Source organism: Danio aesculapii, chromosome 5 (genome assembly GCF_903798145.1).
Source record: "Danio aesculapii chromosome 5, fDanAes4.1, whole genome shotgun sequence".
Taxonomy (NCBI): domain Eukaryota; kingdom Metazoa; phylum Chordata; class Actinopteri; order Cypriniformes; family Danionidae; genus Danio; species Danio aesculapii.
In genome coordinates this window covers 47,655,407-47,676,929 of record NC_079439.1, presented here as the reverse complement: position 1 = coordinate 47,676,929, position 21,523 = coordinate 47,655,407, and the positions used below count along the sequence as shown (strand labels likewise).

The 21,523-nt window shown below is 35.5% G+C and overlaps 1 protein-coding gene across 3 annotated transcripts in view; it reads left to right on the top strand.

Moving 5' to 3' along the window:
- Positions 1-20,438, top strand: part of edil3a (EGF-like repeats and discoidin I-like domains 3a) — a 338,241-nt gene extending 317,803 nt beyond the window's left edge. For all 3 annotated transcript variants that reach the window (XM_056458380.1, XM_056458381.1, XM_056458379.1), the window contains one exon: positions 18,489-20,438. In XM_056458380.1, coding sequence (XP_056314355.1) covers positions 18,489-18,638 — 150 coding nt within the window. In that variant the 3' untranslated portion in view covers positions 18,639-20,438. The remainder of the gene's footprint in view (positions 1-18,488) is intronic.
- Positions 20,439-21,523: the final 1,085 nt, after the last annotated feature.

Sequence of the window (21,523 nt, the reverse complement as noted above, 5' to 3'; positions counted from 1 at the left end):
GGTTAAAGATATGGGCTCAACATTGGATTTTGGTCACTTTCCAACATAACATAAAACCATTTCACGTAGTTTTTGGTTGTCAAAATAACATTGTCCTTAGATTCTGGTGACCTAAATCTAATCTAATATTAACGTTTTATGACGTTGTGTGTCTGCTGGGTGGTTACAGCTTTCCAGCTTTCTTCAAACTATCTCATTTTATTATCACGTACGATAATTCGTATGATCTAATTCGTACAATTTAATACGATTTGCTCATCCGCCAATGATGGTTGGGGTTAGGGGCGGGGTTAGGTGCCACACCTCCTTTTTAAAATTGTACAATTTCGTACGACTGAACTCGTACGAATTTGTGCGAATTAGCCACTAAACTGACAAAACGTAAAATACTTACGTTTTCTCGTGAGATCATGCTGATCACTATCACTTTGTAGTTACAATACCACTTTCAAGCTTGACCGACATCTTATCTCACCTCTCTCATATGCCCAGTTGCTTTCAACTCTTGGAGAAAATGTGATATCTGATTGTATCATATCTCTTTTTTAACCTTTTCGATTTAGATCTGGTCTAACGCTAGTTTTTCAGTGCAATTTATCTGGCTGTTGGCAATAGGGTTCTTGGGATGATGGGCATTGAAGATGAAACTGAATACACTGCAACCTACTATTTACTGTCTTCAGGTGAAATGAGCTCTGGAACAGCGGTTGCATTAGTGTTGTGGATTGGCTTGCAGCCATAGACATTACCATTGTGGAAAAAAAAAAAGCTTCTGGAAGTGTCTGCGAAATGGTGACAGTACGGTTCTGTACTAAATAGTTACCAAACGAGTGATATGAACCATAAGATGATGATCAAATGTAATTTTATGGGGTATAATTTTACAAGGATAGTTCATTTCAAAATAAAATTTTACTTGCTATTTTCCCAACCTCAAGAAATGCCAAAGCTTTATGATTTACTTTTTCTGTTGAACACAAAATTATATATTTTGAAGAATGATGAAAACCAATAGTAATTTAAATACTGTGGAAATCAGTAACTCGTTTCCAACTTTTCCCTTTCCAATTTTCTTTTATTTTCAGTTGAATTATAATAAAAAAAAAACTCAAACAGGTTTGAAACAACTGAATGGTAAGTAAATAATGGCAGAATAAAAAAAAATGTGTACTGTATGAATAATACAGTTACGCTGGCTCTTAATGTTTACATGTTCAATAAATATGCTTACCACTGTTAACATTTCAATGCATAACCTTTTATACATATAGAGTTTAGCATTTTATGGGCCCTATCATATCTATTACGTGTTGCTATTTTCAGTCCATAATTTTCCTGTTTTCCGCCACGTTGTTTAAATAGCAAATCCATTTGCGCCACTTTGTGGACTCATGGGTGTTTCGGTCTAGATAAAAGGTGTGTTAACGCGCATTGTTGGCGTGTTGCTATTTTGGGAATAGACTGTACAATAAACCAGCTGAGAGCAGGTCTAAAGTCCAGCACAGAGCATGTTAGTCATGCGCCTCGCGTACACATTGCTTAATACACACAGGATGTACAGCAATACACAAATATCTTTACAAATGAAAAAGAATTAAATGAATTTATTATTTATATAAAGGAAATTATTATTTCCTACATAAAAATAAAAACCACTGCCTTTCATGCCTTTTTCATCTCGGGAGGCTTTTTCAGTTTATTCATGAAAATTTGCTGTTGTATAATGTTATTATTAGTAGTAGTATTATTTATTAAATGCATATTTATATTTGTTTTATTAAAAACAAGCTTAGATTTGCCCACTTGTCAGGTTTTGGACCATATGGGCATAGCATTTATTTGCATATAACTCAGTTTTTGACCACACTTCGTTATTATTGTTCATTAATTAGTTTGCTGTAAATTAGCACTGAATTTAGAAATAGTTTTGAAACAAATCTTTGCGCTTAACAAACGAAATTAATTATGTAGGCTAATGGATGTCTGTGCGTACAACACGTTTCCCTATCCACGAAATAGAGTGAAAGTGAAAGTAAAGAATGAGGAGGCTCAGAGCGGCGTAGAGCTGATTTTTCTATCCTTAAAATAGCAAAAGTGGATTTGGAGATGCCCTTAATGTTTTTGCACTTTGCACCTAGATCATTAAAATAAAGCCCTATATGTTTGAAAAGGTATGGTCTTCTGTTATTATTACCATAGCATTAACCACATTTACATATGTGACCCTCTCTTTGAAAACCCAGCTAAAGTGATGTTTTTTGTGATTCACAGTATTTGACATAAAATCTTTCTACACAAATGTTAATATTCTGTGAAAATATAACCTTGATATCTTTAATATTGACTGAGTTAGGGCATGAAAAATATTTGCTTAATTTTAGATGCAATAAAATCATGTTTTTAAGAAATTCCAATTTGAAAAAAGATTATATTTAAAACTGCAACACACATGCCTCTAATTATCCTGACAATGTGCCATGTATCAAATTAAAGTTGTGATTCTCCCATTTTTAGTGATTATATGACACATTCATGGGAAAATTCTTAAAATTTTGTAAACTATATATATATATTAGTTCAAAAAATATATTTACTATTTTCCCAAATGTATATAAAAACTTTCACTATTATCTTTGCTTGAACTGACCCTATCTAATCCTGTTTATATGAAATGAGACTGCTCCCGAGCAGGTTTGAGCTACCAGAACTGTTGCTATGACAACAACTCTCACATGAGTTTTGAAGAACTAAACGATCCTGCATCGTTTCAAATCGTCAATAACCAAATCCAGCTAACTGAGTAATCCACGTACGAAGAACGGACCCCAGGTCAGAATAACAACACATTCAAAAATGTGTGCCGTGGCTAGCAGCATTGAAAAGATTGTAAATAAAAAAAGGATGTAAGGTTGTCACCAGAGTGGCTTTTTTGATGTTGCAGTATGTATTTGAATAATGATGGTTAGTTCCTTTACATGAAAGCTCAGATTTGATTATCATAATTCGTTTTGTTTACAGCATTTGAGGTTTACCGTATCATTATTATTCAGACCTTAAAGTTTGCTTTGATTGTTCGGTATTTACACTTTACCATTGCACACACTTTGTAATATTTTATTTATCAAGTTTAAGAGTGTCTTTAACTCGTATGTTTATTAATTATAAAGAGATCAGATATTTTGTTTTAACATTTTAGTTTTTGACTATTAAAACTATTTGCTTTATTAATGTTGGCAAATTAAAATAAAGGGGTTAAATAAATAAAAAATCCTAAAATTCCTAAATGTATTGTATATTCAATAATTATCGATATCAAATGATATGAAACATGATATTGTGATGATATATATATATATATATATATATATATATATATATATATATATATATATATATATATATATATATATATATATATTTTTTTTTTTTTTTTTTTTTTTTTTTTTTTGGCATTATTGCCCAGCCCTAACCATGAGACCATGTTGGGTATATCAGCCATAAAATGATCCTAAAGTAAGTGAGTTACATTGACACATGCTGAACTTTGAATCATATTCTTCGGTTTGGTGATGAAGCAAAAATAAATAAATCTAAACAGAAAGCATAAGCAGGCTAAAGTCACAACTTATTTGCAGTTTATTTGCAGTTCCAGTGACTGGACTGACCTGACATTTCTGACAGAAATATTAAATTAACATATTAGTTTGTATGTAGGCTCTAATGGTAGAAAATAAATATATTAACAGTGTTTCTATTCCGAATGTAATCCCAGAGATTGTTGAAATCAGTGTTTAGGTAGCAAACCTCAGACTATTATTATTATTATTATTTATTTATTTTATTTTTTTTATAAAATTATTAATTTCACTATTTGTCATGTAATAAATGCAAATATACTGTATCTAAAAAATCATATTTAATTTATAATTTACTGCAATAAACAGAAATATTAAACAGCATATTTTTTGGCATTAGTATGGCGGAAATAGATTATGCAACTTTATCGGAGTTTTACGGAAGTGGACACATATCTGCCATTTATTTGAGCCCAATTATCTGCAAAAAATAAAATGTTGTGAAATATTCAGATTTTTCAGCAGTCAGCACTCCACAATCCAATAGTCTGTTGTGTTGACCAATTTCTTAATATTACAATAAATGCAATATACAAAATAGCAGCATTTATTTCAATTCCTTACTGATCCCACACTTTTGAAAGACACTAAGCCTAAGAATATGTGCACTGAATGTGTACAAAATAAATCAGATGAATCTAGAATTCATATTTTAATCGATTGACAGCTCAAAAAAAGCACAAACATAATTTGAAAGCTGCCATATGGAACTTGCTTCAGCAAGGGGTAATGAGCAGCTTTGATAAGTTGGCATGCTTGAGTAATGACAGAAATACAGATCAGGCCCTTACAGGATTGCTTTCCTGCTGAGTCACACCAGATCTTCTCGGTTTTATCAGCACTCAGGGGAAATAGGACAACTGTACCCATGGAACCCTCGCATCTGATCTATTGTTGGAGGATTGTTTGCTGTGATCAGCACAGCCTGTTTATTTCCACTGTTGCTACAGTATATGGATGAGTTTAAAAAATGACTTATGAAGGAGAAAATGAGAAGGAATGGTGTATTAAATGTGATCGTGTCCTTGGTCTCCGCCAGGGTGTGAGATGTCAAGTCTCTGTAAATCATATGGCCTGCCACTTCTTAAACACTTACTTTTATAGACAGTCCAGAAAAGGCCAAGAGCTCACGCAGTATCTCCATCATTAGTTAATAACATTAAATTGAGCGAGCTGCTCCACTACAGATGACACCGTAACACTGCACAATATGAATTTGGCTCAGATGAAAGCAAATGAGGAGGATAATGCCAGCTGGCACATAAGATAAAGCAATATTATATAGTTTATAATATGAAATAAAATATGTTGTTGTACTTAAAGGGTCATTTGTTTTATAAAGGGAGTATCTGGCCATCATTTTAAAGTCATGTTACGGCCCTTGTGCGAGCCTGCAAATTGTGAAATAAATTCAAGATGGCAAAATGGCTACTCTTGATTTTAACTATTCCAGTTATGTTGACTGATTTGCAATTGCATTTCAAACAACCAGTGTTGTGCTAATTACTGAAAAAATAGTAACTAGTTACAGTTTAACTAGTTACTTTTCCAAAGAAGATTTTTAATGCTCCCATTAATGCCCTTATAATGTCACTTCAGTGCTGCATGGGGAATGCATTGTTGATCAGCTTCACAGATTTAATTAATTTACATTCTCACAACTAAAACACAAGACAAACTTAAACAAAAAGCATTTTTTTTAAAAACTAATTTATTTAAGTAGACCAGCAGCACAAGAATAAAAATAAAAAATATCACAAGGTGATGAACCAGATGAATGATATATTCAGAAACAAAAAAAGCAAAAAATTAAGTTACTTTATCCTCATGAAAGTTTGTATTTAACCCTTTAAACATGTACCTTAACAGCTTGAGTATGAAAATAGTGACACTATACGTCAAACTCAAAACCTTTATGCATTAAATAAATGAAAGTAATGTGAAATATTATTCAGAATTAATTTGGTGAAACTCAGCACCACAGAACGGCTATTATAGACAACCATAAATTTGATCCATTCTAAACAAAACAAAAACATAACAGCTGCCCAAAAATGAAATCTATGAGCATTTTTTTCAAACTAATCACAAATTAAATGTGGTATATCAACAACTCATGGAAAGTAAGCTATGTGGATTCAAAGTGCAAAATATGCTGTTGTATAACAACTTTAAAAATACACAGCACAGCATTTTTCTGAGCAATACAACACTATGCATTTAAATAGCGTGGTCTGAAATATAATAGAAATGTGTCACTGTATCTGCTAAAGTTATCAGTGTTTTTATACAGCTAACAAATGTGTGCTTATTTATTTGAAACAACAAACATATAGTATTAGTAATAGTTGTAATAATAGTAACGTTACTAGTCTCTTGGTCTACCTCGTGCGCATTTGGTCTCTCTTGTGTACACACTCGGTGTACCTCGTGCACATTCGGTCTCTCTTGCACATACACTTGACCTCTCTTGCATGCACTTTCGGTCTCTGCAATCGCTTGACTTTTGTCCAGTCTGGCGCCTCATACATGACGCGTCTTCTGTACGGTGGTTGGTTGACATCCACCAATCCCACAATTCCCCTGTAAACAAGAAGATGTGGGCTAGACTCGAGCCAAAATTGATTAACTTAACAAGTAACAGACAAACGCATCATATTGTAAAATTAATAAATTAATATGTTATTATATTTAAAAAGTAATGCTTTACAGTATTAGATACTGTCAAAAGTAATGTAGTTACAGTAGCGCATTACTAATATGCTAGTATATTATTAGTATACTATATATATTATTGCCCAACACTGTTTTTCATCTCGCTGAAATAAGTGCCAAAGGAGCTTTTTCTAATTATTTAATATTACCCCATTTATTCAATTTTTTTAGCTTTTGCCACGTTCTTAAAGATTATTTAGGAAAGTCAGCATGCCTTTAACCGTTAAAACTTTTTTTTAAAGTGGTCCTGATGCATCATGGCCCCATAATTATAATCGCAAACTGAAGCTTTCAAAATTAACGCATATCAATATTTATAGGCCTGTAATCATAATTCATTACTCACAATGAACATAGAAGGGGTCTGCAGCTTGCAAAATCGCACTTCACCTGTATTTGAGCTGTAAAACTGGCAGCTTTCTGCATTTTTAGCAAGCATATTTATTGGGATGCCACTGTCACCCTATGCCACCCCTTTAGAGCTGTCCCTGAGTGCTTGAGGACACAGAAACATTAGTACTAAAGCATTGTACCGTTTAGGATGTTAGGATCCCAATGAATAAATCTGTGTCTAAACGTAGGCTACATCAAATACATTTTACAGTATGTTAGGCTTTCATTGTGTGGCAAGTAAATTGATGATACACATTTATTATTCACAAAATTTAAACAGGAAATAGAACATAGTTCATTAAGGACACAACTCAAACATACTATTAATGGGCTTATTCAAGTACTTTTGTTGCTGGTTGTTGGTGAATAAAGATATTTGTGGGCTTACTGATCAACACCAGCTTTTTATTAATGAGTGTTTAAGGATTTAATACAGAGAAACAACCCACTTCCAGTTACAAAAGACTCTACTTTTTCAGTCAGTCACAGTCAATTGGATTTTTCCTCGATTAATATCTGAAATATTTGCCATCTATTGACATTTTTTTAGCCTAAATTACTTGCTGACCCCTCATATATTCATTCATTCATTAATTCATTCATCTTTTGTGGAGGACAGTAAAATGTCTATATACTCTTATGGTTAGTACAATATGTTCAGTTCATTTACTGTCACATTCAGTTTATTTACTGTCACATTTTTAGGTAGCTGAAGGGTGAATAAAGTGCTGTATGGGTACAATTAAAAAGAAAGGTTAACTATATTAATAGCAGCAAAAAAGATAAAACATGACACTCATTATAACCAAAAAGCTACAGAGAATAAATGAGTTTTAAGACAAGACTCAGACAAACCCAGGCAAAGTGGAAGCTGATCTAATATAAAGTGGGAGTTTGTCCCACAGTGTGAGACTGGCTACATCAAAGGCTCAATTTCCCCTTGATTTTTAGCCCAGATCTGGGTATTTGAAGGAGAAGTTTAGTTTCAGATCTAAGGCTTCTGGTGGGAAAATGTGGGTGGAGCAGATCAGAAAAATGCCTGACCTGTACTTGCGGTACATATAACTTGCAAATGCCATGCATATCCATGACATTTAAGAGACCTCAGGCACTGGCTTACTACCTTAATCTTTCAGTTTCTTTCAGATACATAATAATATTAATAATAATTAATAATATGATTCATTAACAAAACAACAGAATTTATTTGTAAATCTATGCTTTTAGACATTTAGTAATGCAGATCAACAGCAGCTTTGGCACCTGTGCACTAATGATTAAAATGATCATGATTGTTCTCTGTTTTCATTGTTTTTTTGACATGTGGGTTGTTTCATGCACAAGGAAAACTGTCCATGAATCAGTCATCTAAGCAGACAAATATGCTTTCTATATTCCAATGTATCTGATATTAAACCAACTTAATTAAATCAAATGAAATTAAATTGTAACTTTTTTTCTCAAGCAATGCAATACTTCAAAAGTCTACTGAAAATGATCTATCTGTCCTTTTTATAACATAGATAAAAACGCTGAATATAGATGTTATTTGGTAATTCATAGCTGAAATTTGCCATGAAACGGAACATAAGATTGCCTTTTTTTCCATATAATGACATGCATCCAATTGAAACGGTCCTGAAATGAAAAATGGCGATTAACTTAAATTAACACTTAAATGTAATAAGAATATACTGTACATATTACAAACACATTAAACATATTCTTTAATCTGAATGGAAATATGTAAGGGCTTTGGTGGCTGTGGGCTCTATTTTAACGATATAGGCACAAAGTCTAAAGCGAATGGTGCAAAAGCATTAAGGGCATGTCCAAATCCATTTTTGTTGTTTTAAGGATGGAAAAATATGCTTTGCTCCGAGTTATGGGTGTGTTCGGAGCATAACGGGCATTAAACCAATCAGAGTCTCATCTCCCATTACCTTTAAGAGTCAGTTGCATCGCGCCATGGCGCATTTGCTATTTACATGGAAGACTTTTTAAGTGGAAAAACTGAACGCTTCATTAGCGAGAAAACAATTAAACACAATCTGTGCGAGGATAGAGTGAGCCTTTTCCATTCAGCCTCTTTAACTTTCTCTTTACTTTTACTCTTTACTCCTTTACTTTCTTGGGTTAAGGAAGTGGCGTTGTACGCATGCTGAAGACATCCATTAGTCTACATATTAATTTTGTTTGTTAGGCGCAAATATTTGTTTCAAAACTATTTCTAAATTCAGTTCTAATTTCCAGCAAATTAATAAATGAACAGGTTGACAAATCTAAACTTGTTTTTATTAAAACAAATGTAAAAATGCATACAATAAATCATACTGCTAATAATAATAACATTATACAAATGCCAATTTTCATGAATGAACTGAAAAAAGGCATAGAGGCATGAAGAAGGCATGGGGGTAGTGGTTTTTATATTTATGTAGAAAATAATATATATATATTTCTTACATTTTAATCCTTTATTACTACATTTGTGTATTGTTGTATATCCTGTGTGTATTAAGCAATGTGTAAGCGTTTGAACCCACAGAGGTGCATAACTAACGCACTCTGCACTGAACTTTAGACCTATTTTTAGATGGTCAATGGCGTGGTCTATTTCAGTTTCTGAAAATAGCAAAGCGCCATCAGTGCACCTTAACACACCTTTATTTTAGACCAGAACTCCAATGAATTCACAAAGTGATTTAAATGGATGGGCAATGTAGTGGCGCACTAGGTAGTGCTGTCGCCTCACAGCAAGAAGGTTGCTGGTTCGAGTCTCGGCTGGGTCAGTTGGCGTTTCTGTGTAGAGCATGCATGTTCTCCCTGCGTTCGCATTTCCTCCGGGTGCTCCGGTTTCCCCCACAGTCCAAAGACATGCGGCACAGGTGAATTGGGTTGGCTAAATTGTCCGTAGTGTATGAATGTGGATGTTTATGGATGTTTCCCAGAGATGGGTTGCAGCTGGAAGGGCATCCGCTGTGTAAAATGCGTGCTGGATAAGTTGGCGGTTCACTCCGCTGTGGCGACCCCGGATTAATAAAGGGACTAAGTCAAAAAGAAAATGAATGAATTTAAATGGATTATGCTATTTAAACAACATGCAAATTGTGAAAATTAGGGTTGCGCTGGTCTTAAAATAGCAATACATCGCTCCAAACACATCTTGCACCTTATTGCGTTGGGTGTAGGATAGGGCCCTGTGTGATTTAGGGAATTTAGTTTTTAATTGGTAAACATTGAAAATTTTATATTTACATTTTATTAGTGAATTTCAGTGTAATTTTATGTAAATGTTTTTTTTTTTTATAATTAGGATGTGTTTTTAGTGTTTATTATTATTAAAGTGTAGTGAAAAGTCTCTCTCTGTCTGTCTCACTATCTACACATATGTCTATCTATCTATCTATCTATCTATCTATCTATCTATCTATCTATCTATCTATCTATCTATCTATCTATCTATCTATCTATCTATCTATCTATCTATCTATCTATCTGTCTGTTTGTCAAGCAGATTCGAAATCAGCTGGCATCAAAGCCCTGCTCAAATGTAATACCCAGATCTGTCCACAGACAGCCTTGTTTTTGCCACGCTCCAAAAGGACTTCAGATTGCCTTGCCACTTTAAGCGTCACTCGAGGGATTTTCACACTGATTCGGCTCCATATGAAGGAGCCACTTCAAAGGACGTGTTTATGAATTGAGCAGTCGCGCAGCTTGAAGGGCCTATGAAGTGATAAAAGTGTCCAAAAGCCCTCACCTCCAAATAGAATATCAGAGATACCTGATGCACCTTCTTAGAAAATCCCCCATTTGCTGCCACATGCCAAACACTCCTTCACTGCTCTAAAGACCACTTGCAGTTCCACAGCTTTACAGTCATGAGCAGTGGAGGGATTAGATTAAGCAGTAAACACCGGGTGCAGATTTACTGGATGTCTGAGATGGATTTGTTTTCTTTGCGGCTTTTATGCATAATCACTGCAAATGTTCTTGGGAGCGCAGGGAGAGAAGGTAATTGAGAGTGACTTGTTTCCATCATGTCTTCAGAGGGTACATCAGAAGAGTGAGATGTCTCATTTGGTTACGGTCACAGCAAGAGAAAGCGTGCGCTGGAGTTTTAGTGTTTACTGTAGCGTGAAAGACTGAAATGGATAAGTACCATAAAAGGGATGTGCATTACACCTCAGTGAGTCTGTTTTTATTCAACGGCTTTTATCAGTTAAACAGTGAAGATATCTGTTGTTCAAGTAATTAACCTTAACGCCTTACGTGGGGAGTGCTGTTAAAATTAATTTCAGAGAACTTCAGCTCAAACTGGTCTGATTAAATTGAAAAATCATGATGTTTATTTTATTTTTGGTAGATAATTAATTGGAAAAATATATTTTTAGATGAGTATAGATCGTGAAATCAGCATGACATAAAATACACAGTTTTACAAATCCATCTTAGCGATTTTATAGCAAACGATTAATTTCTAAAGTCTGAATGATATGTTTTAAAATGATTTTGGACTTTGTATTTTTCAATCAACTGAAAAATGTACATTACACACCACTAATAAAAGTAGAAAATGTCCATACTTCACCTCATGGTGACCTCTATGCTGTAAAACTCCATCTATTAGCCCAATCACGAAACTAACAACATGGTCGAAGGTTAATGTGTGTCTTTCCTAGCACGTCTGAAAATAATTGTCTTGTTTATTAGAATTTATTTATTTATTTCCAGCTCCAAATTTAATCTGACTGCAATTTAAGGGATCATTAAATGTAGACTGTTGCTAATTAGTAACGAATCACATTCATCAAAAGTTAATAAATTTAAATATTTGATTATATCAGATACACTATACAGTACTTTCAGTTATTCTTTCATTGTGGACCAATTGTCACTTTGAGTCCATGCGTGGGCAATTTCACATGCCTTCCTCATTTGGGCTCGCCGACATGATTCTTATGGCCCATTACATTAGCCCAGTCATATGTGACTTTTACTATGCAAATTGCTAGATCAAAAGTGGTCAGAAAGCTAAAGGCCAACAAATAAGTGCTATCTTCTTCTGTATTTGTGATCCTGTAGTTCCACACTGGCCGTAAAACACCAAAGGCCAACAAAAGTGTCCTCACAATTTAGTGGTAATAATGATTTCAGTCGAATTCAAAATAAATCAAATATAGCATTTTATTTGTACAGTAACATTGTATTATGGCAAATACATAATAAAACAATCAGAAAACCAAACTCAGAGATTATACTGTAAATATACAACATCCATTACTCAAAGATAAATCAGAGTTAGAGATGCATACCTGACCAGAAAAGCATGTTGCAGCAAATAAGTCTTAGAAACTTACACGCTGCAACGGGGAGTCTTGGCTACAAGATCCCAATGACATGTTTGCACCTTTCCCCCTAAATACTCAACTCAGAACAAAGAACCATAAATTAAAGATAATAAAAGCTTCACCAAGACCTCTGTCTGGTCATATGTCAACCTAAAAACTAATCACCTGTGGTAAAAAGTTCATAACTGACAGACAATTTAACATTTCAATAGGACACATTTTTTTTTCCAAACACAGACAATAATTATCATAATACTAGTGACAACTGCAAAATTGAGACCATTTACCATTCACACAGTTATAGATTCACAAGATATGAAGAGGATCATATGAAGAGGATGAAGATTCAGTGTGGAATGTCAGTGATTTGAGCTCTAATTGAAGAATCAGAATCAGAAAGAGAATCAGAAAGAGCTTTATTGCAAGGTATGTTCACACATACAAGGAATTTGTTTTCGTGACAGAGCTTCTACAGTGCAACAGGATTGCAGAGACAGGACAAAAAACAGATAATAAAAATATTTTTTTTAAAAATAGAAGTAGTGAGTGCAAATATACAGATTGACAAGTGTATGTACATGTTTATTACTATATACAACGTTATATGTGCAGCTGTTATGTGCAAATTGGCATGTAAAGTGTGTTGTTAAATAAGTGTATATGTGTATAAAAGTGTATAGCAAGTAGTGATGTTGGTTTCGCAATTATTATCATCAAGTGTTCATGAGATGGATTGCCTGAGGGAAGAAACTGTTTCTGTGTCGGGCTGTTCTGGTGCGCAGTGGTCTGTAGCGTCGACCAGAAGGTAAAAGTTCAAAGAGGCAGTGTGCTGGGTGTGAGGGGTCCAGAGTGATTTTGGCAGCCCTTCTGCTCGCTCTGGATAAGTACAGTTCTTGGGGAGTAGGAGGGGTTATACCAGTGATTCGCTCAGCAGTCCGAACTATTCGATGTAGTCTTTGGAGGTCGTATTTAGTAGCTGAGCTAAACCAGACAGTTATTGATGTGCAGATGACTGATTCAATGATGGAGGTGTAGAACAGATTCAGCAGCTCCTTTGGGAGTTTAAACTTCCTCAGCTGATGAAGAAAGTACAGCCTCTGTTGAGCTTTTTTGACAATGGAGTCAATGTGAGTGTCCCACTTCAGGTCCTGAGAGATGGTGGTGCCCAGGAACCTGAATAACTCCACTGCTGCCACAATGCTGTCCATGATGCTCAGTGGAGGGAGAGCAGGGGGGTTTCTCCTGAAGCCCACTATCATCTCCACTGTTTTGAGCGTGTTGAGCTGCAGGTTGTTGTGACTGCACCAGACAGCCAACTCCTTAACCTCCTGTTGGTAAGCAGACTCGTCACCATCCTGAATGAGGCCGATAAGTGTGGTGTCATCTGCAAACCTCAAGAGCTTCACAGAGGAGTCTTTTGAAGTGCAGTCATTCGTGTACAGGGAGAAGAGCAGTGGGGAGAGGACACACCCCTGGGGGGCGCCAGTGCTGATTGTGCGGATGCTAGATGAGAATTTTCCCAGCTTCACCAGCTGCTGCCTGTCCGTTAGGAAGCTGTTGATCCACTGACAGACAGAGGTGGGCACAGAGAGCTGAGTTAATTTGGGCAGGAGAAGTTTTGGGATGATAGTGTTAAACGCCGAGCTGAAGTCAACAAACAAGGTCCTCACATAGGTCCCTGGTCTGTCTAGGTGTTGCAGAGCATAATGCAGTCCCATATTTACTGCATCATTCACAGACCTGTTTGCTCTGTAGGCAAACTGAAGAGAGAAGTGAAGGGGATGGCAGAGCGGGGGGGGGGGCACATAATGGGTAACTGAGCTTTCTCTCTTGCAGGTCTGCTACTCAGACTAGAAAGTTTATTGTTTATTGCATGGCAATTCTTTTGGTCTTGCCTCATGGAATTCCATAAGAGTTTGCGAGGTCTGATATTATGGAGAGATTTAGCCATCCTTACAAAACAAGGACATAATTTAATTACTTAATAAAATCAGATCTTTCTCAAAGACTATTTGGATAAATTCAAACTAAAAGTATGACATCATATTTTCATTTGTTAAAAAATAAGGTGGTAGGGCCACATGGTGGGTCAGAGTTTAGCACTGTCACCTCACAGCAAGAAGGTCGCTGGTTTGAGTCCTGGCTGCGTCAGTTGGCATTTCTATGTGGAGTTTGCATGTTCTCCCCATGTTCCCTTGGGTTTCCTACAGGTTCTCCTGGTTACCCCACAGTCCAAAGACATGCGCAATTGAATAAACTACATTGGCCACAGTGTGTGTGTCTGTATGGGTGTTTCCCAGTAATGGGTTGCCGCTAGAAGGGCATCCGCTGTGTAAAACATATGCTGGATAAATTGCCGGTTCATTCCAGTGTGGCAACTCCTGATGAATAAAGAGATTAAGCCAAAAAAAATGAATGAATGAAAAAAAATAAGGTGTATGGCATCCCTAGTTGGTGTTATAATGCCCCACAGTGTTCATTTTACCAAGAGACTGCCATGGAATGTGTGTTGTAGTACTTTTGTATGGTTTTGCTAAATTATAGGCTTAGGCATGTATTTCCAATGAGTCTGTTGGCTTTACTTGTTCAAAACCTTTGAGTTTCTTTCTTCTGCCGAACACAAAAGAAGACATTTTGAAAAGTGCTATAGAATTTGTTTAGATGGGTCGATGGGTCCCAGCAATAAGCGTTTTTTAAAACATCTTCTTTTGTGTTCAGCAAACACATAACGCTTTTAAACCACTTGAAGGAGAGTAAATTATAAGGTAAAACTGTCACTGTAACTCTCTTGCCGAACAAGTTGTCCATTTAGGAGATCTCTTCACATTCAAAACTGCCTGCAAATATGCTTTTCATTGACTTCAAGTAGGCCCAGATTCTATAGGCTGCTGTATTTGGCCAACATCACTGAAATGTTATCAAGGTAATGAAATACAAGTGAAAGACACATTTTGCAGTAGCAGTCTAATAAATCCTTCTTGACTTATATGCATTTTATACTATCGTTCTACACATATAGCTGCCCAAAATATGCAGGCCTTATCGTTATATACTGTAAAACTAGCAGAAAAGATTGACATTGAAAGACTTTCCCGTGCACTAAGATTCTCTACAAACATACCGGGAATCAGATGAGAAGTTCAGCGAATGAGTTCATGTTTTGAGCTGCCCTTTTGCCTAATCAATTTTGTATGACTTTCCACTCGCTCTGCCTCTGAGAACATTGAAAAGAGTTGAGCAGCAAAACAAGACACTCACTCCATGGTACAATCTGGAAACGCTGATTCAGTGTGGAAAAGAGAGAGAGAGCAAGAATACAGTACTGCATGTCACACATTGCTGTAATGCTTGTGACACCAGCTTTTAGACACCCAGGATCTCTGTGCTCTTATTGTTTACTCACCACTGATGAATATGTGCTGTCAGCTCTGAGAGTTTAGCAGAATTTATCTTTGAAGCCCACATGAAGACTGGCATCTCAGCCAAGCTCCTTGCTGCTTTCTGAATTTTACCCTTCTTTGAACTCTTTACTCTGAACATACTTGAGCTTTGTTTGCCTTCAGCGACTGATCAGCTGCACACTCAGAGGTTATTCATAAATCATGGACTCCACATCCTTTCTATGACGCTGTATTGTAAATAAGTGCTGTTTGATTGATAGGTCAACGTTTATGTCTGCAGTAGGAAATACAAAGTCAGGCTGATTTCATCAAGATCAATTAAAAAAAAAAACTTTATTTGTGAATATAACCCTGAATTGGTGATCTGGAAGCCAGAACTGAATGGTTTTAAACTATGTGAGGCTCTCACTGGTTTGCCAGGGAGAGTTAAAGATTGCATTTTAAGACTTGTTACCAAATTGTACATAAAATGTGGTCATAAACAGTCCTGTAGTTGTTTCTTGCTTTTTTTTTTAATAAGATTTAATTAGGGACGTAATGGTATATATAATAATACCGTTGTACCGCAATAGCAAAAATTTTCGATATTACTATGATTGCATGACTCGATGAAACGATAGGTCTTCTGAAAAAAGTTTGCTCTGACGAATGGAGTGAACAGGAGGTAGCAGGAATTACAATTCCCATCAGCCCAGGCTTGGCCATCATCCTTTGCTGTCTGTTGTCACTACAGATCCAGTAATGTGGAAATGGAGGGTGCTGCTAGCAGCGGTAAAGGAAAAGAGCTTGAAATGGTCGAACCTTAAGCGGGTTTTAAATCAGATGTGTGGTAGCATTTTGGTTTCTCTCTGAAAAGAAACGAGAAAGGAGAAAAGGTGACAGACAAAGAAAAAACGGTTTGCAGGCACTTTCAGACTGTGGTGAAATACAAGTCGGGGAATACGATATAACATGATGGGGATTCTTTTAGTCAAGGGGACAGCAGAACACAACACACTGCTCAGCTTGATGCAGACATTGACTTGTACCGCAAAGAGACCTCTATCTCACTCATGGCTTGTCCTCTCGAGTGGTGGAAAGACAATGCACAACGTTACCCACTGCTGTCAACCTTGGCCAAGTGATATCTCTCTGTCCCAGCAACCTCAGTCCCAAGTAATAGGGTTTTTTCTGTTGCAGGGGACATTGTAAATACCCAGAGATCATTACCAGTTAATGTTGATATGCTAATTTTCTTTAAAAAACTTGTCTCTGTCTGAATAAGTGAGTGAATGAGCTGAGTGTTCTCAAATACTCATTCAGCACATGGTCCAGCTGCAATAAGTAGGCTGCTATTTTTTTATTTTTCTGAATGTTCAAGAATACTAAATTGAAACTTAATTTTTTTTACATGGTTTAATAATTATTTGTTATTAAATTTGAAAAATTTAAGTTCCTGTTTCAAAGTTTACAGATAGATGGCTAATTTGTATGCCATTTATATGTTCAGTGTTCAGGTAAACTGTTTAATAAACATTTCTGGCACATTTTTCAAGTCTCTTCGTTAGTTTTTTTTTTCCTGTAAATGATTTAATAATTACCATACCGCGCCATTCATACCGAGGTATTACCATACCATGAAATTTTGATGCCATTACATCCCTAGATTTAGGCCTAATCCCAATTCTACCCCTTACCCATTAGTGTTTATTGTCATTTTTACTATTTTTTTTACAACAAACAAGTATATGTTTTAATATATTCATAACTGCGTTCATAATTTATCGTCATTACCGTCACTCGATGCACTCGAATACCCTGTCAGAACCCTGTCTAGTGGCTGAGACTGACCTTTTTACAGTGTCTGCTATATTGGTAATGTTGTTTTTGTGTGTTTACACAGATGAATATGGCCACGGTGTTAATGCACTGTATAGAAGTTGAGTTTCAATTAACAGTCATTCATTTGTTGATTTTTCAAGCTGCATTAGTATAAAACTTCACTCATATTTTAATATCTTGGAAAAAAAAATCAATCAATCAATCAATCAATCAATTCCAAATCTACCCCTCAGCCCTTCCACTTAACCCTATTGCTCAGTTTGAGCATTCACGTGAAGGGGTAGGGGCGGCCCAATTCTTTATAGTTTGGAGGTGTATGGGTAGGGGGATGAATACACCAGCTACAGCAGCATCAAGGCTACAATGAAAGCAAGGAGACAAAACACAAACACAAAACAAAAAAAAAAACAACTTCGCGAGCAGGACTGGTCACAGAGCATTGTACAGTGCTTTTATGTTACTGGGCAACCACTGTATGAACAGCCTTGTTGCTGGAGCACAGTACATCAAGTTCATACAGAAGATTAGAAACAAAGCTGACGTGATGCATTATTACGTTGAACCTCCATATGAATGAAAATTTAAAAATGCTCAATGTACAGTGTTCGCAACTTGTGCATGGTGACATGATGATGTGGGTGTGTGTTTATAGTAGATGTGTAGTGTGTTTGTGTCCCATTTTTTAGGGGAATATTTATATCCCTACCTCATCACACTGTTTCAAGCACCAAGGAAAAGGCAAAGGGGTATGGATAGGAGTAGGGGTATAAAAAAAAAATTTGGATTGGGCCTAAGGGTGTCAAGGGTACTCAGTGGTGTCATCGTTTCTTTTATATGCTGCTATTATTTATATAACTGAAACATAACTATATAATATTACTGCTATTAAGGCAGCACAGTGGCCTCTTCTAACCGGGCTAAGGTCCGGCCAACTGAACTGCGCTCAGGCGCGATTCGGAACACTCACACTTCACACTTGTCAATCAAACTTGGAAAAGCCCGGGGCACGGTTCGGAAGCCTAGTCTGAGTATACGCTGAACTGGTAAATTGTGGTGCGCTGTATATATTATTTAGATCAAATTAAAGATGTAACCATGTATATATTATATAGTGAAAAAAAACATTTGACAGTGAAATGAATTGTAATTTTTTTTTTTTTTTTCAACAGGTCTTTCAAGGAAATTTTGATAATGACACCCACAGAAAGAATGTGATAGATCCTCCAATCTACGCCAGATTCGTTCGGATCCTTCCCTGGTCGTGGTATGGCAGAATCACTTTGCGCGCAGAGTTACTTGGATGCACAGAGGAGGAGTGAAGACCCCTGTTCGTTTTCCCTTTGCTACACTTTGGTCTATATTTAATATAAACTGTGCTTAAACATGTCAAATTAAAATTTATTTCACACAAATTTTCCCATTTTTTAAGAAATATTACCATTTGTTTATATTCTTTTTTTCTAAAGATGCAGAATTAAGTCATCTACCATGTCATATTTGTTAGTTAATAAATTATTTCATTATTTTTCTTCTTTTTGAAGAGCTAAAGGGTGAGGTTTTTCACTGTGCTTTACACAGTGGAACCGCAGCCACTGTACAGTGTCACTTTAAACTAGAACAAAAAAAAAATGACATGCAGTGCTTCTTAGGCCATGATCACAAGAGATGACAGAAAAGACTAACATTCATTTGTAAAATATATTTCTACTTTTATTTGAACAGCAGGGCTGACTGAAGTTACAGTATATCACAAGCGACACTGATATTGTTGTGTAGACAAAAATATGTTGGTATTGTATTATATGTAAAACGCAAAATAACTGCATGATGCAAAAATAAATAGAAGTATAAGACAACAGGTTGTATAAGTTCAAATTAAAGCATTTCGTAGATCATTTTTATTAATCATTGCAAATTTTTATGATCTGATTTCCTGTACTTTTCTAAAGACACTGTTACATGCTTCATTGCGTAATGACATGCCATTAAAGTTTTGCCACGAAAAAATAAATGAATAAAACACACATTTTGAAAGAACACATACATCTTAAAGGGCACCTATGATGAATATCATTTTTTGTAGGCTGTTTGGACAAAACTGTGTGCAGATATAGTTTGTCCACATTCATATTAGAGTGATATAAACCCAATAAGTTGTTAAAAAAGACGTTAAAATAGGATCCAAATTCCTCCCATTTTCCAATATTCTGAAAGCTATAATAAATAATCTGATGCATATTTTGAGCTGAAACTATATAGACACATTCTGGAGACACAAAAGACGTATCTTAAATCTTGAAAAGGGGTAAAATAGAGAGAAGGGTATAAATGGAGGTCAGCTTCAAGTAAGTGGGACTTGCGCTCCAAGTGGGATGTACAAAACCTGGAGTTTTTATTTATTTAATATCTTGTACATGACACAGAGTCCAATATTGTGCTTTATGAATGTTTACACCAACCCCGACGCTAAACCCAACCCCACAGTAACCTGTTGTGTTTTATTAACATCTACACCTACCCCAACCCTAAACCCAACCTCCTAAACCCAACCTACTTGTGGTTTAAGTCCCTCCCATTTGGAGGTCACCCAACCTACTTGCCATGTAATCCCTCCCATTTAGAGGTCTGCGGGCTGCAGCGATACCTATTTCAACATAGGTGCCCTTTAAAAGGTTAGTATCACACACATAGACAACTGACAGAAAGTCATGAAGGAAAAGCTATTTGCTTACAGGTTATTACGTAGGCAGTCTGTAACAACGAAAAAAATAATTGTAAAAGAAAATAATGTCCTTGGAATTTCTTTTTTTGTGTATGATTTAGTTTGTGTAACATCCAGACATCACTTTTTATTTAGGCTGTTTACCTGTACTACTGTATTTTTGTTTTTCTTGTTTGTAAAAACCTCAGGATAGATGTCATCTTTTTTATTACTTGCAATCATACACTTCAATCTAACTTTGGTGGAATGCTAAGTCCCTTCGAAATATCCCACATTTGTATTTGCTTGTTAGAAAAAAAAATGTTGTATGGACTATACACTTGAGTGGGATTATTCTCTCTTTTTTCTTCTTCTTTTCTTTTTTTGGCCCCTTTACAAAGGCACCAATAAATAACAGCTTTCATGTATGGAAAGATTAGATGCAGATGTTTATACAGCTGTTAGGTAATCATCAAAATCTAGTTATGCATTTCAAAGGTGAGCACCATTGGGTTGTGAAATCACTGCATCAATTTATTTGCCACTTTTTTGGGGGGAAATTTTCTGGGCTCATGACCCAAATGTGATATACACATGCATATATACAAGAACAACCCAGGGGGGAGGGGTGTTATACTATTTGTACAGTCTTGAATGTTACCTAAAAAAGTTCAAAATGTGTTAACATATATCATACACCAGAATCAGCGTACACCACTTACACTACCATCTTTTTTAACTAACAGATAAGTGTTGGCATCGTGTTTCTCCGTTTATCATGATTATTGACATATATGGAGGTAATATCAGTAATTATTGTCTAACATTTCCCTGTGTCTGTGAGATTCTTCTCTAACACTGTTCAAATGACTTGTGTGCACATAATTTCTTTGCACATTTTTGTACAGACCCTTTGAGAATGATTGTGTGTTAAGAAGAAAAAAAAAAATCTAAATGTGAGGTCCACAGGCACATCCTTTGAAAATGATACCTAATATATATATATATATATATATATATATATATATATATATATATATATATATATATATATATATATATATATATATATATATATATAGATTGGTGGGTCTGGTAGGCCAGCATTTACATTACATGTGCTGTGAATAGTGATTGTTTAAAAACTTGTATAGAGTTAAAGTCAAGAGAGACCCAGTGTGCCACATACTCTTTTGGATTTGCATTTATGCTGTCAGCTGTAAAAAAAAAAAAAAAGTGTCATGTTTCTTTTTGTTTCATTCTGTGTCAAGCAAGTGCTATATGGTCAAACATAACAATTACAAATTATTAGTTAAAGCGACGTGTACAAAGGAGGACAGCCATTGCTAACATATAGACAGCTCTTTTGTTTTGGACAAATAAAATAAATCTGTGAAAAAAAGTTTGTCTTCTTTTTTGTGCTTGTTATGGCTTTACTTGTTTTAGTTAGATAAATAAATAAATATTATAATAATAATCTGAAATAATGAATGAAATAATCAC